General features: G+C 38.6%; 1 protein-coding gene across 1 annotated transcript; it reads right to left on the bottom strand.

The window, feature by feature from the left end:
* Nucleotides 1-1719: 1719 nt before the first annotated feature.
* LOC134803328 (uncharacterized) lies at nucleotides 1720-14674 on the bottom strand. The gene is made up of 7 exons (XM_063776122.1): nucleotides 14582-14674; nucleotides 13380-13570; nucleotides 12102-12314; nucleotides 11146-11381; nucleotides 10913-10974; nucleotides 8868-9079; nucleotides 1720-2272 (listed from the first exon to the last, which is right to left on the bottom strand). The coding sequence occupies exons 2-7, from the start codon at nucleotides 13564-13566 to the stop codon at nucleotides 1893-1895; spliced, it is 1290 nt and encodes a 429-aa protein (XP_063632192.1). The 5' UTR covers nucleotides 13567-13570; nucleotides 14582-14674; the 3' UTR covers nucleotides 1720-1892.
* Nucleotides 14675-18850: the final 4176 nt, after the last annotated feature.

Consider the following 18850-nt stretch of genomic DNA (forward strand, 5'->3'; position numbering starts at 1 on the left):
GTCCGTCCGTCCGTCCGTCCGTCCGTCCGTCCGTCCGTCCGTCTGTCACCAGGCTGTATCTCACGAACCGTGATCGCTAGACAGCTGAAATTTTCACAGATGATGTATTTCTGTTGCCGCTATAACAACAAATACTAAAAACAGAATAAAATAAAGATTTAAATGGGGCTCCCATACAACAAACGTGATTTTTGACCAAAGTTAAGCAACGTCGGGAGTGGTCAGTACTTGGATGGGTGACCGTTTTTTTTTTGCTTTTTTTTTTCGTTTTTTTTTTTGCATTATGGTACGGAACCCTTCGTGCGCGAGTCCGACTCGCACTTGCCCGGTTTTTTTTTAGGGTTTCGTACCCAAATCGTAAAATCGGGACCCTATTACTAAGACTCCACTATCCGTCTGTATGTCTGTCACCAGGCTGTATCTAATGAACCGTGATAGCTAGACAGCTGAAATTTTCACAGATGTATTTCTGTTGACGCTATAACAACAAATACTAAAAAGTACGGAACCCTCGGTGGGCGAGTCCGACTCGCACTTGTCCGGTTTTTTCACCACTATTGGCTGGGAATTAAGATTGAAGATGATAACTATTGGGACAGTGTCCAGCACTGGGACATTTTCGTTACGTGGTAGAGTAACGTCACGTCAAGCTCTTTTTAGTTTAATGAAATTCATTTATATTCTTAAGTATTTTTTTATTATTAATCATATAAGCTAATCAATATATATAGTCAAACAAAGATAGATGATAGAATGAAAGCCAGATCACTTGCGGCAATACCCTATAGTTATGTTAACACATTCATTGCCACTAAGTGCTACGGGTTACGCTCGTAGCGCGTAGCCACGTTTTCGCCGTATGTAGCGCGTAGTCGCTACGAACAGTGTACCCGGCTGTCGGGTTCTTGGCCCTGAATGTGTTAACGGTGTGCCCACATGCCCGCAACGTTCGCGAACTTGTACTAACAAGATCGGCTACATCAGCCACTTGCGAGCACACCAGCTACAGCAACGGAGTTGACAGCAGTCGCCGTGGCCGAAGTCGGCCGTGGAGTTATTATTATGATATATAATCATGTTTTTCCAACTATTTACAAATGAAGGTATTTTTTCATACGCCCTTAAAGGGGCCCACAGATTAATAGTTCGCCGGACGATATCAGTCTGGTTAAACGCAAAAGATGACAGTTCCGAACAACTGACAGGCTGATATTGTCCGGCGACCTGGTAATCTGTGGGCCCCTTAAAATAAAAATATCAGTAAATATTATTATTATTTTAAATGGCCTCCTAGCCTAGTCGGTAGTGACCCTGCCTACGAAGCAGGAGGTCCCGGGTTCGAATCCTGGTCAGGGCATTTATTTGTGTGTTCATCACAAATATCTGTTTCCTGAGTTATGGATATATCCATGTATATAAGTATTTATATATATGTGTATATTATATATATCGTCGTCTAGTACCCACAACACAAGCCTTATTGAGCTTACTGTGGGACTAGGCCGATCTGTGTAAAATTGTCCTATAATATTTATTTATATTATCAATATTTAAGGCTTACGCTAATAATAAGCGCTAGCGGCTCAACTTATGTAAATTCTGATAAAATAAAACCAAATCTAAAGTTTTAAATCGTTTTTATTAGATTTAAAACAATACATTTTTGCAGTATTAGAGAAAAAAAGCTTTCTATCGCTCTTTCTTCTACATATTGGAGTGACCCATAAAAAAGTAAAAAAGAAGTGACCCCTATAAAAGGAAAAAAGAGAAAAGAAAATAAAGACCAAAGAAGAAAGGAAAGGATAAATGGCATTAAAAACAAAGAAAGAGGAAAGGAAGAAAGGAAAATTAAAGGAAGGTAGGAAGGATAAAAGGGGAAATTCCTGAAAGATTTAGCCCCAATAGTCATAATTAGGTATTTTGGGTTTAGGTTGAGGCACAGTTTCATTTATAAAATTTACAGAATTTATATCCACTGCCAAAGAATAGTCAGATCCGGACAAATATAAGTATATTTTGTCACCTAAACGCACAGTAATATTATTGCCGTCTAGCGAAACGTTATAGTCTATATCGCACGTTTCAACAAAGTTCCAATTTCCGTTGTTACACGTCATGCGTTGCCTCATTCCAGTGGTACTGTAGTAATAGTCGTTGCATTTTGGGTAAACTGTGGTATCAGTTATAACGAAATCGTCGCATTTGACGTTATGTCTGTCTCTATCCCCGCAGTAGTAGGTGACGCTGGGATGACGTGGCACTTCGCAGAAATCTGTACAAAAGTTAAAAAAAACTTGTTTAACTTTTAAAATTATAGGGTCATTGCGTCAGTTTACTGTCCGGTAACAGGCACTGGACGGTCAACTGACGCAATGACATTCATTTGGATTTGATTTGGTTTGTTTTTGTTTGATATCGTACAGTTAAGAGCCAACGGGAGTGGTCATTTCTCCATACAAACGTACTCCTCGTTTTCCTCCGTGGTTTTTGAAGCTAGAGCAATGATTTTTTCAACACAGATTAATATTGTCAATATCTGTGTCGGACCGTTTTGCTTTTTTTGATATTTTTGTTTTTTAAGGCGCTAGAGCCCTTCAAAAATGGCCAAAATGGCCTAATTGACTATGCCGCAATGAGAGGCGTGGCATTCAAAACTGATATCAATTTGTTAGAAAATTGAATCTTGTATGTACACCCTTATAATACCAACCAATGAATGTACGCATGTGTGAATGACACCTTATGTTCTTTAGTCTATGTCGCTACTCTATTTGCTCCCTCTCTTTGATTTCGGCTGCGTTGATGGTCGGACGCGTAAGCTTTGGCTCCCATAATTGTATTAACATATATTATTTACTAGATAATAAAGTTCATGTGCATTGTGCGAACAGTGAGTATTCTTTCTCCACCGCCCTGCTGCTGCGGAACCTCGTATCCGCGTAATAGGTTCTGGGCACAGTCACGATTGATATATATTCACTGTTCGCCATCACGCCATCCACACGTGGGTCATCATCCTATGATCGCCGGTAAGCGCATTCATCATGGCCGAGGTGAATCAAAACCAACCTCTCAGCTACTCCAACGATTCGATAGAAAAGCTACGTGGCTCGGAAAACTACCAGACATGGAAGTACCAGATCAGGATGCTGCTGACCCTGGACGGTTTGTGGGAGACTGTGGAAGGGACGGACGTTGACCCTTCGCACGTCAAACGAGCATTGGCTCGCATCGGCCTCAGCGTTTCGACCGCGTGCCTACAACACATCAGAAAGGCGACGACCGCTAAAGAAGCGTGGGATAACCTAAAAACTGTTTTTGAAAACAAAGGTTTGTACAGGCGCGTGCTGCTATTGCGGCAGCTGCATCGTATAGAGTACAAGCAATATAACTGCATGTCCCGTTACCTGGAAGCGGTGATGTCGCTCGTTCATCAATTGGCGGATATTGACAAGAACATAGAAGATAAAGAAGTGGTGGAACTTCTCCTTAGCGGACTGCCAGACGAATACGACGCGCTGGTAAGCAACCTCGAGACTGCAAATATCGCCGACACCAACCTCACCGCTGATATGGTGAGATCTCGCCTTCTTCAAGAAGAATCGAGGAAAATGGAAGGATCTTCCTGTGTAGATGAAGCCGCCCTGTTCTCCAAGGCAAGAAACACAGTACCCAGACAACAAAAACAGGTTACTTGTCACTACTGCGGAAAATCAGGCCATATAAAAAGCAAGTGCTTCAAATATAGGAAGGACAAGGTGAAGAATCGGTCGCTTCTGGCTACCGAGTCATCAAAAGCCTTTTTTGTGAAGAAGTCATCCTTTTACCTGGACTCTGGATGCTCCAATCATCTTTGCAACGACAAGACAATCCTGAAGGACTACAAGGAGCTGCCGGGCGAAGGAAGTAAAGTGACTTTGGCCAACGATGACTCTATATCGGCTGAAGGCGTCGGGGAACTGCCAGTGGGAGGCGTCATCGATAAACTTAATAAGGTATTATATGTTCCAAACTTGACCGCTAATTTATTATCTGTTAGTAAATTGTGTGATGTAGGCTATACTGTAGTTTTTACCAAAGAGAAATGTAATATATACAATAGTTGTAAAATTCATGGCAACCCTATTACCTCAGCATTTAATAGGAACGGTTTATATGAATGGGATGGGTGTAGTCAAGGAAAAGGAACTTCGCAAGAAGTGCACTCTTCCATGTTTTTGCATAATAGGCAAGATACACAGAGTGCTAATGTAGCTGTTTCTTCTCTGCCGGTTCAACTTCTGCATTCCCGTTTAGGTCACCTCAGCTTTAAAAGCATGTGTACTCTAAGGGATGATCCTGCAACTGGTATACAATTTCAGGAAACTTCTGGTGCGAAGTGTGAGACCTGTCTGCTTGGGAAGCAAGTTGCCTTGCCGTATCCCGTGGGCGAGGCTACACGTGCACACGTACCTTTGCAACTAGTGCATAGCGATGTAGCAGGTCCGTTTCAAGAAGACAGCATTGGAGGTGCGAGGTTCATGGTTACCATGACTGATGACTACACCAGGAAGTCACACATCTTCCTCATGCGTCATAAATCCGAGGTAATTAAACATTTTATTACTTACAAGAATTTAGTAGAAAAACAATTAGGATTGCCAATTAAAACTCTTCGGACAGATTTTGGGTCTGAATATTGTAACAAAAGTTTTGCTGATTTTCTTAGAAGAGAAGGTATTGTTCATCAGAAGAGTGTTCCTTACTGCCATCAGCAGTGTGGTGTTGCTGAGAGACTGAATAGGACTCTTCTTGACAAGGCTAGATGTATGTTATATGAAGCTGGTCTCAGCAAGTGTTTTTGGGGTGAAGCAGTTATGACTGCTGCATACTTAAAGAATAGGAGTCCAACAAGTGCATTGTCGGGACGTACCCCTGAAGAGCTCTGGACAGGTTCTACACCAGACCTCAGGCATCTTCACGTCTTTGGCTGCATTGCCTATTCCTTAATACCTAAAGAAAATCGTCGCAAACTTGATCCTAGAAGCAAACCTTATATTTTTGTTGGTTACAGTGAAACGACAAAAGGCTATAGGCTTTTGGATCCGTTGAACCCTAAGAAAGTGATCTTGTCTCGAAATGTTGTGTTTTTAGAAGATAAATTTTACAACAATTTAGATAAATTAAGTTTTAACCAATCTGACAATGAGAATATATTTTATGAATTTGAATTTATTTCTAATGATAATGATAAATCTAGTCATAATAATATTGGAATTCCTAATAAAAATAATGAGAATCTAAATAAGAATAATGTAATTGAAATCCCTAGTCAATGTAATGAAAATCTAGTCTCTAGTGAAACTGATGTGGATTCAATGTCTATTCAAAGTGAGCAAATTCCAATCTGCAACCCAGGAAGTGAAAAACAAATGTGTACTCAAAAACCTAATGATTCTTCCATGGTGTTTTCAGATTCGGAGGAATTCTGTACCGGAAGCGAGAATGAGGAGCCAGGCTGCTCTACTTCGGGCTCAGGTGACTCGTCGAGCGAGTCTGTAGTGCTGTCGCCGCGACCGTCACATTCAGGGGAAGCCCGGCCCCCAGCTGATGCGCCGGCTATACATTCCTCGCGTCCCGTACGTACTACAAGGTCACAAAAACCCAAAAGGTATGCTGATTACACGTCAGACTACTCCATGGTAGCGCACGATGCTGCGTCTGTCCACAGCCTAGACATACCCTTATCGTATAAGGATGCTGTCACTGGTCCCCTTAGTGCAGAATGGTCTGCCGCAATGAAATGTGAGTTTGACTCTCTTATAGCTAATAAAGTTTGGAGATTAGTTGATAGGCCACATAATACGAACGTAATAAAGTCTAAATGGGTATATAAAATCAAAACAGATGCATTGGGTAACTTTGATAAATTTAAAGCGCGTCTTGTTGCCATGGGTTATACACAAGTCCCTGGTGTGGACTATAAAGACACATTTTCACCAGTTGTAAGACATAGTACAATGAGAATATTGTTTGCTTTAGCTTGTGAGTATGATTTAAGCATAGATCACATTGATGTGACCACAGCTTTTCTCAATGGAGACCTTGAGGAAACCATTTATATGGAGCTTCCACCAGGTTTTAATAATAACCATAAAAATAAAGTTTGTTTGTTACAAAAAGGGATCTATGGTCTTAAACAAGCTAGTAGAATTTGGAATAACAAAGTAAATAAATTACTGTGTGAAAATGGGTTTGTTCAAAGTAAACATGAACCTTGTATCTATATAAGTAAAGATAAAAATAGTTTAATAGTAGTAGCGCTTTATGTAGACGACTTTTACATTTTCTCGAATAACGAATCCTGTAAAAATAATCTTTTTAATTTACTACAGAGTGAATTTCATTGTAAGAATTTAGGAAATTTAAAAAGTTGTCTGGGCATCAATGTTGTAAGGGAGGGAAATGTATTAAAGTTAGATCAAAGCGACTATATTATGAAAGTACTCAAGCGGTTTAATATGGAAAATTGTAAACCTGTCTCTACACCTATGTCTGTAGGATGTAAATTTGAATCTGAAGGAGAAAATTTATGTGATGAAACTTATAATTACAGAGAACTTATTGGTTCCTTGATGTACTTAGCTGTTTGTACCAGGCCAGACATAGGATATGCTTGTAGCCATTTAAGTCAGTATAATTCAAAGTTTAATAAAAGTCATTGGCTTGCAGCAAAACGGATTTTAAGGTATTTAGCGGGAACAATTAACTATTCCTTATATTTCATAAAGAGTAGAGAATTGAATTTAATTGCATATGCTGATGCCGACTGGGCTAATGATGTAGATAGACGCTCTTATACTGGTTTTGTAATAAAGTTAGGCTCGAATTGTATACATTGGGAATCACGCAAACAGCGTTGTGTAGCACTCAGTTCTACTGAAAGTGAATTTATTTCAATTAATGATGTATGTAAAGACCTATGTTTCATCAAAAATATTTTGTTTGAAATTTTACATGTGAAACCTAACATCACTGTGTTCAATGACAATCAGAGTGCGCACAAGCTTTTACTTTGTAAAGAATATTCACATAAGCGTACCAAACACATAGATGTACGGTATCACCATATAAAAGATTTGGTACATAATAATGTGTTAACTGTAAAATACTTACCAACAGAAGTAATGATAGCCGATGTACTTACCAAACCGCTGAGTCTTTATAAACATTCCAAATTTATTCAAAGCATGAATATAAAGTTAAATGAGTAGGCATGTTTGCATTATGTGCATGTAAAATCATTATATAATCGTTTATATTGTTTACAAATGTACATGTGCAATCGTAAAAATAGCATGCATTCTTTCTTCACTCAGTCCATGTTTGTGTCTCGTGAAAGCATGTTATTATACGAATGTGTATATGGATAGAGTTAGTCTCTACTTAGGGCAAGCATTATTGTAAATGTTAACTAATATAATTGATATTATATTAAGTTCAAGCCTTTTATCAGGGATGTGCCAATACACATTGACAACATATGTTAGTTTTGTATAGTGTTCTGTGTACTTATGTTGTGTTTAAGCATGAGACATTTGGTCTTATAAGTGTGAGGGGAAGTGTTAGAAAATTGAATCTTGTATGTACACCCTTATAATACCAACCAATGAATGTACGCATGTGTGAATGACACCTTATGTTCTTTAGTCTATGTCGCTACTCTATTTGCTCCCTCTCTTTGATTTCGGCTGCGTTGATGGTCGGACGCGTAAGCTTTGGCTCCCATAATTGTATTAACATATATTATTTACTAGATAATAAAGTTCATGTGCATTGTGCGAACAGTGAGTATTCTTTCTCCACCGCCCTGCTGCTGCGGAACCTCGTATCCGCGTAATACAATTAGCCGAAAAAGCAAAACGGTCCGACACAGATAATTTCATAATCATTTAGATTTCAAAATTTGGTTACTATTGGTTAAGTTTTGGAGGAGGAAACAGAGGAGTACGAAACCTCGATTTTTGAGATTTTTACGCAGCATTTTTCGCCTTGTCCTTATCGCACTACTTTTAGGTGCCGCTTCCGTTAGCGAGACGGGTATATTTACCTAAAATATTTAAAACTCAGCTCCTGTTTCGTCTTAAGTAATATTTTCTTCGGGTTGGTGTGGTGAAAAAAATTGTGTTTCACTCGGGGGCAAATTTTGTTTAACCCTGGTGCTTTGAAACCCTTGCAACGCTCAAGATTCAATTTTTCGAACCACGCGCTACGCTCGTGGTTTATGTATGTATGTATGTATATTAAATTAAAACTGCACGAGGCCATACGCTTAGCGGGGAACAGAACCCTGTGGAGGAACTTGGTCTTCAACAGAAGGATATGATGTCACGATCCTCAGTATTGAGGGACCGACTGAAGAAGAGGATGTATATACTTTATTGTACATAGAAATAAAAACACGTGAAACACAGTTACAGAGTGAATTATATGCAACAAAGGCGAACGAGGCGAGGTTTAATTTTGAAAATCTTTCGCTTGCTCGGGTATCAATATTAGCACGAGCGGTTAAACAACAACTTTGACCCTTAAGGGCCACTTGCACCATTCACTAACCCGGGGTTAACTGGTTAAACCAGGAGTTACCATGGTTACCAGTACAATTTGAGACTGGGTTAACGGTTTAACACGTTAACCCCGGGGCAGTGGGATGGTGCAAGTGACCCTAAGAGTAGTTAATTGTAGCATATTTCTGTGATACATGTTTTTGTAAGTTAAGGAAACAAGTGAATGTCCTTAGTGTGTCTTTGTAAACTTATCTCCTGCTCACTTATTTCTGTTTGCTTTCCAAATAAATAAAATACAAATAAAATAAATTGACAACTCACGCTCGCAGGACGTAAACTCGTCCATAGACCACTCGCCATCAGAGCAACGCATCTCCACCGGACCGTTCGGACGCCTCGGTGTGTCACACGACACGACCATCGTGATATTGTCAAACGCCATCCAAGGTTCTGCGTCCGGCCTTCCTGACACTGTGTACGTCCCGTAGTCTGGATTCTCAGGCACCACGCAGAGATTTTTCGGTGTTGTAGATCTGAATTTTTTTAAAGACAAAATTTTAAATTTAGTTTTTATTAATACTATATTTATTTATATACAATATTTTGGATTACACGAGCCTTTAAATCCCGGTCTTTTGATAGGCTTGCGTTGGGATATAGATCCAAATCTAATCTAGATGTTGCTAGGCAGAGTGATGGCAGGTGGACTAAAATGTTAACAGAATGATGGCCGCTTTCAAATGAAAGAAGGGCCTGGCGTCCGTTGGCTCGTTGGGTGGACGACATCCGGAAAATTGTGGGTCACTTCTGGATGAGATTAGCTCAGGACCGAGACAAGTGGCGTACTAGAAGAGAGGCCTATGCTCAGCAGTGGGCGATAAAGGGCTGATATGATGATGATTATGATGATGATAGATCCAACACGTAGAGGCCCATTGAAGAGCTTTCATATCGTGTAGAATATATTATTAGTTTAAATTAATATAGCCTCAATACATTATTTTAAACTGAAAGTTGTCTTAAAGAATTTTAAATTGATCTCGCGGTAACGTAAATGGCTTAGTCCTGGACACTGTCCCAATAGTTGTCACTTTCAATCTTACACACAAACGAGCTGTTCAACTATTGGAATGAGGCTTTTACGTTTTCCTTATTTATCCTTGGCGGAAAAAATAAAGGTAATTTGTCTAGATAAATATTAAGTACACTACGTACGTACGTATTACGTACTATATATTTGCTGACGAAGAACTTTCATTTATTTTACTCCGGTGATTCCATTTTTCCGATCAATAGTAAATAGTAGATTACTACTGGTATGCGTAGGTGAGCGTTTCTTTTATTTTTTGCCATTTTTAAATACATATTGAGAATTTTTTCGCCACTTCTGTGTTATTTCTACTCAGAATCACGAGCTCTTTCGTTCCTAATGGGATAAAAAAATGTCCCAGAGTTTTTTTCCTATTGTGTTACCATTTCCTCATATCAGGGTGTCCAGGGGCAGATTTCCGAATTCAACATTTGATTAAAAAAAACTAAAATATATAAACCAAACCTGTTTTATAAAAAGATGATGAATGCGGATTGAATTTTTTGAAACTCACATTTTCTACCGAGCTTCCAATAAGATTAGCCGACGGTGCATCACAGTGTGGCGTATATTAAAATTAATATGGCAACTTACGCTTAGGAGCCCGTTTCTGATTTATTTTATTGTTCTGAAATTTGTGGACCAGAAAAATGACTATTGTCAATTGACAGATTAAATCCGTAACAGTTTTAGAAGAAAAAATTTAAATCAAATTCAGGGTCTTGCAGTACTGAATAAAAAGCCGTTTTTTAGATAGGACTCAATAGCACGTGCACGCTGCTCTGCTGGCCAGCGATCCATTGTCACTAATTAATCCGCAACACTCACGAAACTAAAAAAAAACCTGCGTCTCCTTGGCACTACGCGTTCGAAAATTATTTAGATTTTAAATCGGAAATTCGCCACTGGTCACCCTGTACTTTGTATGGCGGTAACAAAAAGGAAAGTATGAAAAATGTATGGAAATTTTAGGACACTTTTTTACTCCTTTAAGGATGAAAAGGGTTCGCCATCCTGACTAGAAATAACACAAAAGTGGCAAAAAAGGTAACAATATATAAAATGGCAAAAAATAAAAGAAACGCTCAGGTATATCTAACCGCTAGTCGCCCGCACATCAAAACTTGTCAAGTCAAATGAAATTTTGATTTATCATAAGATATATTTAAAATTGAATGGAATGAGAGACCGTTTTATACGCCTTTTTGCGACTAGAGGACATTATTCTAGGTTAATGTTTAAAAAGGTTTATGTTAATGTTGTTAAAATAACTTACACATCTGGGATGGGAGTCGAGTTGGAGACAACAGTAGGCGTACTGTTGTCCAAAGTGTCGTCCTGTAAACGTAATTGTCATAAATGATAATTAAAAAATAAATTAATATAAAGACTACCGACAAAATCGATTCTTTTTGTAGTTATTAGTTATTAGTGACGATGTTCTAACATTTTGTAAAACGGAAAACTTGACTTCTAAAAAGTGCCTAGCGGCCGGATAAATGTAATAACCTCTTTTGAAATAGTGATGTTAGGTTCCGGTATAACGACGTCAGGTTCGCAGGTCTGAAGGAAGGACCAACCATTGTCGGAACATTGCACACTCTGAAGCTCTCTAGTAGAATGGTAATTGTTGTTGCATTTCGGTCGTGCACTGTCACCACTTGGCACTAAATCCCCGCATTCCTTGTCATAGTTGTCCCCGCAGTAATATGTGACGCTAGGGTGCCTTGGATTTTCACAGAAATCTGGAAAATAATTTGGAGTTTACCTTGGTGCTTTCCGATTTTCCGGATCTTAAAAGTCAGACAAATCTAGCCGCCGCCATACAATTTGAATTACGATCTCATTTTACAACAATAATTCTGAACTATGATGTCCACAGAAAAAACGCATAGATACCTAACCTTAGCACATCCTCAAAATTTTTATGACCCATATTTTTGATTAACCCAGAAGATAGGTGGCATATAGTATTTTCGGTTACTAGTACTTCTCGAGATTGGACTTATAAGATTAGTTTTGATGAACCAATTATTTTTGCACAAAAATTTCTTTACCGTCCGTTTTTAGGGTTCCGTACCAAAAGGGTAAAACGGGACCCTATTACTAAGACTTCGCTGTCGGTCCGTCCGTCCGTCCGTCCGTCTGTCTGTCACCAGGCTGTATCTCACGAACCGTGATAGCTAGACAGTTGAAATTTTCACAGATGATGTATTTCTGTTGCCGCTATAACAACAAATACTAAAAACAGAATAAAATAAAGATTTAAATGGGGCTCCCATACAACAAACGTGATTTTTGACCAAAGTTAAGCAACGTCGGGCGTGGTCACAGTACTTGGATGGGTGACCGTTTTTTTTTTGCATTTTTTCCGTTCTTTTTTTTGCATTGTGGTACGGAACCCTTGGTGCGCGAGTCCGACTCGCACTTGCCCGGTTTTTATTATTACTGAATAATGTACTCACACCTGCAGTAGCTAAGTCTCTTTGCGGACCAATGGCCGAAATAGCATTGCAGCTCCTCGGGTCCAACCCGACTGTACGGCGCGTTACACGTCACGTTCACCGTCACTTCGTCAAACGTCATTCCGGGGCGAGCGTCCGGTCTTCCTGATACGGAGTACGACCCTTCGGACGGGCGATTGGGTAACACGCACAGATTCGACCCGGCAGGTGGCACTAGAATTAAGATTGTATTATTAACGCACTTATATTGTCACTTGTAATTGATTTTTAATGATTTCAAACTTCAAACTTCAACATTTATTCAGCAAAGAGGCCACAAGGGCACTTACACGTCAACATTGAATTTACATACATAAGTAAAAATAATAATGATTGAATATTATTAATGATTAACTAACAATGTAATAAAATTCGATATTAACATTAATCTACTTCTAATAGCAGTATCGATTTAAATTTTACAAATACAATACTGACTTGTGGCTCTGTGAGCTGTAGATGAATATAGGCCTATGAACGGAGATGAGGGGAATCATTGGTTGTAATACTTGTAATCCACATCTCTTCTCCGCTTCGTTAGATTACCATTGGTTGAGTCCCCTCATTTCCACTCCTCAGTGCAAAGGCAAACTTCATACTTCAACATTTATTCAGCAAATGGGCCACAAGGGCACTTTTACACGTCAACATTGAATTTACATATATGTACAAGGAAAAATAATAACAATACATCAACAATTTTATAAAATACAACTAACTGCAACTACCAATTCAAACTAACGTATTACAATTACTTAGAAATGTATATGGTCTCTTAATGTCGAATGACATAAAAAAAAACTATAATAATAATTTAAAAAATACAGATACCAACAGCATGCAGCATGAACTTCACATTTTCATGGGCCATTTTATTTAAAGTTGTCCCCTACACTTTTTTCAAATTTTGGATTTTGTATGTTAGTTCTACTCAGAATCATGAGCTCTTTTGATACTAATAGGAGAAAAAACGTGTCCCAAAATTTCCATACAATTTTCGATCTTTCCATTCCGTGACCGCCATACCAAAGTCTATGAAAAATAGTAACGGAATGGAAATAAAAACCTTGGGACACTTTTTCTCCTATTAGGATGGAAAGAGTTCGTGATTCTGAGTAGAAATAACATAAAATTTCACAAATTAAATAAAAAATGTAGGGGACAACTTTAAATAAAATGGCCCAGGAGTTTATGGTGGCACTCTGTCATGCAGACTTGACATCGACGGACTATACTTACGTTTACAGTCGGGTATGGGTGCGGACCATTGGCCGCGTTCACAGTGAATTTCCTCATGGACCTCCAGGCGGTATGGTGGTTTGCATTCGACGATGAAGGTCAAGCTTGAGCCAACGATCGAGCCCCGTGGCCCTATCGTCAAGTGGACTGAACCGTGCTGTGGCAAGAGGGGTGGAAAGCATTGCATGTACCTAAAAACAAAGAGAATAGAAAGAAAGAAACAAAGCAAGAAAGAAAGAAAGAAAGAAAGAAAGAAAATACATTTATTTACGTCAAACAAAACCAGTTAAATTAAAAATAAGACAGATCAGATGGACGTTAAAAAGGACCATATGTATATAATAATACATACACATAATTTTTTTGATATTCTTATACATTTTCATTTTTGGACCGGGGCCGGGCCGGTGCTTCCGGCGCTTCGTTTTCTATGGAAAGCACCATGTGATCACCGATCAGCCGCCATAAAAAATGACATGTCGGACGCCTCGGCCCGGCTCCGGCCCGGTCTAGCGTCGATTTTGTAAACCCCGGACATTTAAACGGAAAAGTGTCCTTAGACTATCGTAGTAATGAGTTTTCTTTAGGGAGTGATTATAATAGGGTGATATTTTAAATATTTTTATTTCATAATTAAAATAACCATAAATTAAACATAAAACTAATTAAAAACTAAACTTAAATATAAATATAAACTAAATAAGTATAAAAATAAGTATAAAATAAATTGCCCACTGAAGCCCGTCCCGGGCTGGCCCCGACGCAAAGGTGCCCATCACGCTCGCTGCGTTGCCGCGTTGGATTGCGATGGACAACCTTTGCTTCAGGAAAAACCCGGAGCGGGAGTCAAGGCCCCTTTCAAGCAGGCGACGACCCAGCTACCGGAGGAAGGACTATCACCAAATATTTTTGGTAATATTGAAAATTTTCAAAATGCCAATGTCTAATACCTACTAATTTCATTGGTAGGATTAGTAAAAGCAGGCGTGGCTCACTCCACGATTTCGTCGCTTTGCAACAGGTAGCTACAAGTACATCCGTTCCCACCAATTTTGGTGGCTAGTCATAAGCCGCGCGTGGCGCTGTCGCCACCTAGCGGCAATATCTGTCCTGATCGTAACAGACGCGTTTTGTTAGAGTGAGTCTTTTGTACCTAGTACTATTATTTATTCTGTGGTAAAAGTAAGTTATATTAATCTTACCTATTCGGGATCACAGTCTGCGGTCTGTTGCAAAGGACATCATCTTCGTCCGACCCGTCAGCGCAATCTCGATAACCGTCCTGTCACATAATATAGCATATAAAATGTTTTATGGTTACGGTGTAGTACCGTAAAATGGGGTGAGTAGGGAGAAAACTGACATTCAAACCTCGATAACATTTTATTTTTACATATGTAAACTGAATGGTACCTATATATATAATAAATATTCCGGACGTTTGTATTTTAGTTTTTTATGATTTTGGGTAGTTCCATTTCATAACTTTACCAATAAACACAAAATCCCTCCTCGCCCCGTAGGATCTCGTAGTTGGGGTGAGATGGGATTTCATACAAAGGTGATTTTGGAACATTGTTGGATCGATTTTTTTTTCTTATGAATATCACTATAGCTCCATTTGTAATAGGAATACATTATTTAGGTAGCAGTAGCGTTTAAAAACCATCTCACCACCCTCGTATTCCTTCTCTCCCCATTCATAACCCAACTCTCCACGCAATCCCTACTCACCCCATTTTACGGTACGTAATTTACTAGCGACCCTCCCCGGCTTCGCACGGGTTACACAAAACCTTAACAAATTATACACCTTAACCTTCCTCAAAAATCACTCTATTTAATGGTGAAATCCACATGAAAATCCGTTCAGTGGTTTTTGAGGTTATCGCGTACACACACAAACAGACGGACGCGGCGGCGGGGGACTTTGTTAGGGTTCCGTGCCCCAAAGGTAAAAACGGGACCCTATTACTAAAGGCGTATTCAATTTTTCGCCAATCTGATTCAATTGCCCGATCGAATCAGGAGGTGCGGACGCAAATACCAATTTGGCTCGCCGAATTCAATCGCCGATAATGACCGATATTACCGATAAAATGAGTATTTTCGTTCTGGGGCATTTTTTCAATTTAGAGGGCTCTAATATCACCATAAATCTAAAATTGGAGATTGACGCCAATTTCATTTCCGATCAAATCGACTGATTTGATCAGTCCCGTCTGGATACCACACTCACACACACACTTAAGACTCCGCTGTCCGTCTGTTTGTCTGCCCGTCCGTCTGTCACCAGGCTGTATCATGAATCCTGATAGCTAGGCAGTTGAAATTTGTTGCCGCTATAACAAAAAATACTAAAAACAGAATATAACAAATATTTAAGTGGGGCTCCCATACAACAAACGTGATTTTTTTGCCGTTTTTTGCGCAATGGTAACAGTGCGCGAGTCCGACTCGCACTTGGCCGGTTTTTTACTTTGGCTGTGTACATTGTGTACTTAGTTACAAACTAGTGGCCCGTTTTCAGCTCTCGAGTGTACTAAAATATACATACCGCATCGCACTTTACACGGGCAGGGACGCACCCGCCATATTTGCACTGGAACAGGCCCTTCCCGCAGCGGCGCCCCGCGCATACGCGAACGGATTCGTCTGTGCCGTCTGCGCAGTTCACCTCCCCGTTGCATATCTGGGATACTGGTATTTTGTCGCCATTTTCGCACTTGAATACGCCACTGAATTAAACCGGAGAATTTCAGAAAAAAATGTTAAGAATAAGTTTTTGGCAAAAATTTCATTTTTGGTACAAGCTTTTATCGCTGAGTGTACTTTTCTTACGACAGACAACTAATACTCATCGATACAATTCTAAAAACCCCTACACAATTAGGTTGCGTTGTTTCATCCGATCTCTCCATCATCAGATCAGCTCGATGGTACCATAATATTGCATTGTCTTCCGATTTACCTATACATGCATGCAAAATTTCAGCTCAATCGGAAACCGGGGAGTGGATCAAATTTAACTTGCAAGATTTGCAGACAACGGGACAGGTGAAACTAAATAAAAGCTTGTAAAAATGTATTGGGATGGCAGATGCTACGAAAGTCATGTGACGAGTCTGGCTACTGAAATATTACACAAATGATTGGCGGGAAATTCATAAAATCTTGGGCTGGTCACACTTCGTGTAGTAGGAATTATAGTTTTGATACTAGAAAATATTTTTGATTTTCTGTGCACACATAAGGTACCTAAGGAAATAAGTTAAATATACGTTGACGTGCACTCAAACTCAGCTCACATAATTTCTACCACTATTTAAAGTACAGTCAACGACAAACACATAAGTTTACGTTCCAATGTTTTGATTTTATTGATATTTTTCAGAACTTCTAAACAATTTAGTAGGTGCTCTATTCATATTTTGATACTTTAAGCACTAGTTCTAACATTTCCCTATAAGTTTGATTAAGTACGTAAATTGATTAATACCTGTGGCCTATTTTATAAAGCTACAAGTTACAATTTTCAAGCGGAAGTCTCTTTCTAACCCTATGTGTTAGAACGAGACTTCCGCTTGTAAATTGTAACTTATAGCTTTATAAAATAGGCCACAGGTATTAATCAATTTACGTACTTAATCAAACTTATAGGGAAATGTTAGAACTAGTGCTTAAAGTATCAAAATATGAATAGAGCACCTACTAAATTGTTTACGACTTGTAAACATTGCAGTTTTTCGTTATAAAACGCTTCACGTCGACTTCGCACATTGTCGTAATTATTTACGAGCTTAAATAATAATTTGCGGACCACACTCGGTATAGTCATTATTAATATTATTTAAGTATTATTTAAAATAAACGCCTTATAAACCGCGAACAATTTGAATGAATGACATAAATTGACAACAGACTTTTAACTTTTTTTAAAAGCATAGACAATTGGTGATACCACAAGGAAATATCTGTCAACAAAATTTGGCTAGCCAGACTCTATCTCCATACATCATTTTAGTTTTAATTGGCATTTTCTCTCAACGATTATCATATTGTAGGTAGTAAAAATGCTTTAATAAAGTTTTTGTCAAAACTTTGTTTTACGAAAGAATTTTTTCCATTAATACTAAGTATGATTTTTATTATAGATATCTGGGTCAATTTTCAAATAGGCATTTTTTGCTGTCCCACGGTTAAAACTCGAAGTCCATATGACTAAAAGATTGTGTATGGATATATTTTCATTCAAGCTTTAAAAATCGTGCACAACTGAACCTAAAATATTATTTGTTTCTGACAAAATCGCATTTGAATTTCCAAAAACGGCGAAATTTGCCGCTTTTTCGCGTGTCCCAGTGGCGGCATAGCGCAATAAAAAAAATCATAACTTTGGATGTAGGCAACGTATTATAAACAAGTTTGTATTTCAATAAAGAGCATTTTCTAGAGAATTGATTTAGTTATATTGATAAGTTAATGCGTTATTTAATAAAACAAGGGAAACCTTTTTATCGCTGTCCCGCGCGGCACCTGTTTTGTTATGACTTAAATATACCCTCTTTAATCTTGTTTGTCTATTGAATAACTGTTAGATTCAATTTACGATGCAATAGTGCGGTTAGTTGGGCATCGATTGACATCGAATGTGGACGCGGAAACAGTTTAATTTATTTAAAAACAGGTAAGAATCTCTTTCGATATATTTTGGTACGACTACAATGACATTTGTATGGACGCTTAATACGTTGGTACATAGTTGAAATAAACATGTTTATTTTATAATAATAGTTGCAAATATAGTGTTAAAATAAATAAGTGAATCGGTTGTATTGTGTAGCAAATATCGCTAAAAATATTATTGGCGACATGTCGCGACATTTGTATGGCGACATTTATACGGCTATTTTGACCGTAAAAATGTCGATTGTGGCATACAAATGTCGACATAGTGTTATACAGATGTCGAGAAGGTGCCATACAAATCTCGTCAGGGTATTATAAATGCAATAAAAATAATAAATAGTGACATATACATGTTGATACTGCCATACAATGTCGAAAAAATGCCTTATACATGTCAAAAGCGCCTTACAAATGGCTAAATAGTGCCATACAAATGTCGATCTTTAAACGTCCATATCTAGCTAACTATAAAAAGTACAGAGGTGCCTCGTACAGTATATTTTTTGTTGTTAAAAACCCTTCCTAAAACCATGATTATAAATCAGATTTTTCAAAAATAAAAAATTGCCATACAACTGTCGAAAAAACACCCTCTTCAAAAATTGACCCATCTATTCGTTAAGGTGGCCACTGACGAGCCTTACAACAGTCCAAATAGCGTGGCTGCAATCCAAAATCGGTCCGTGAATGCCAAAAACGTACAATGTTTAATATTAGGATACCGTCCATTTGGATGAATCCATTGTAACGGCATCCATTTGGAAGGCTCGTCAGTGGCCTGC

Source organism: Cydia splendana, chromosome 26 (assembly GCF_910591565.1).
Source record: "Cydia splendana chromosome 26, ilCydSple1.2, whole genome shotgun sequence".
Taxonomy (NCBI): Eukaryota; Metazoa; Arthropoda; class Insecta; order Lepidoptera; family Tortricidae; genus Cydia; species Cydia splendana.

What these genes read in the sequence shown, in the direction of transcription:
- LOC134803328 (XM_063776122.1), bottom strand. Translation starts at nt 13,566, where the DNA reads ATGCAATGCTTTCCACCCCTCTTGCCACAGCACGGTTCAGTCCACTTG. An exon ending in ACATCACTATTTCAAAAGAG is followed by an intron (nt 10,975 to 11,145) that starts GTTATTACATTT and finishes TTACGTTTACAG; the next exon opens with GACGACACTTTGGACAACAG. An exon ending in TCGACTCCCATCCCAGATGT is followed by an intron (nt 9,080 to 10,912) that starts GTAAGTTATTTT and finishes AAAAAAATTCAG; the next exon opens with ATCTACAACACCGAAAAATC.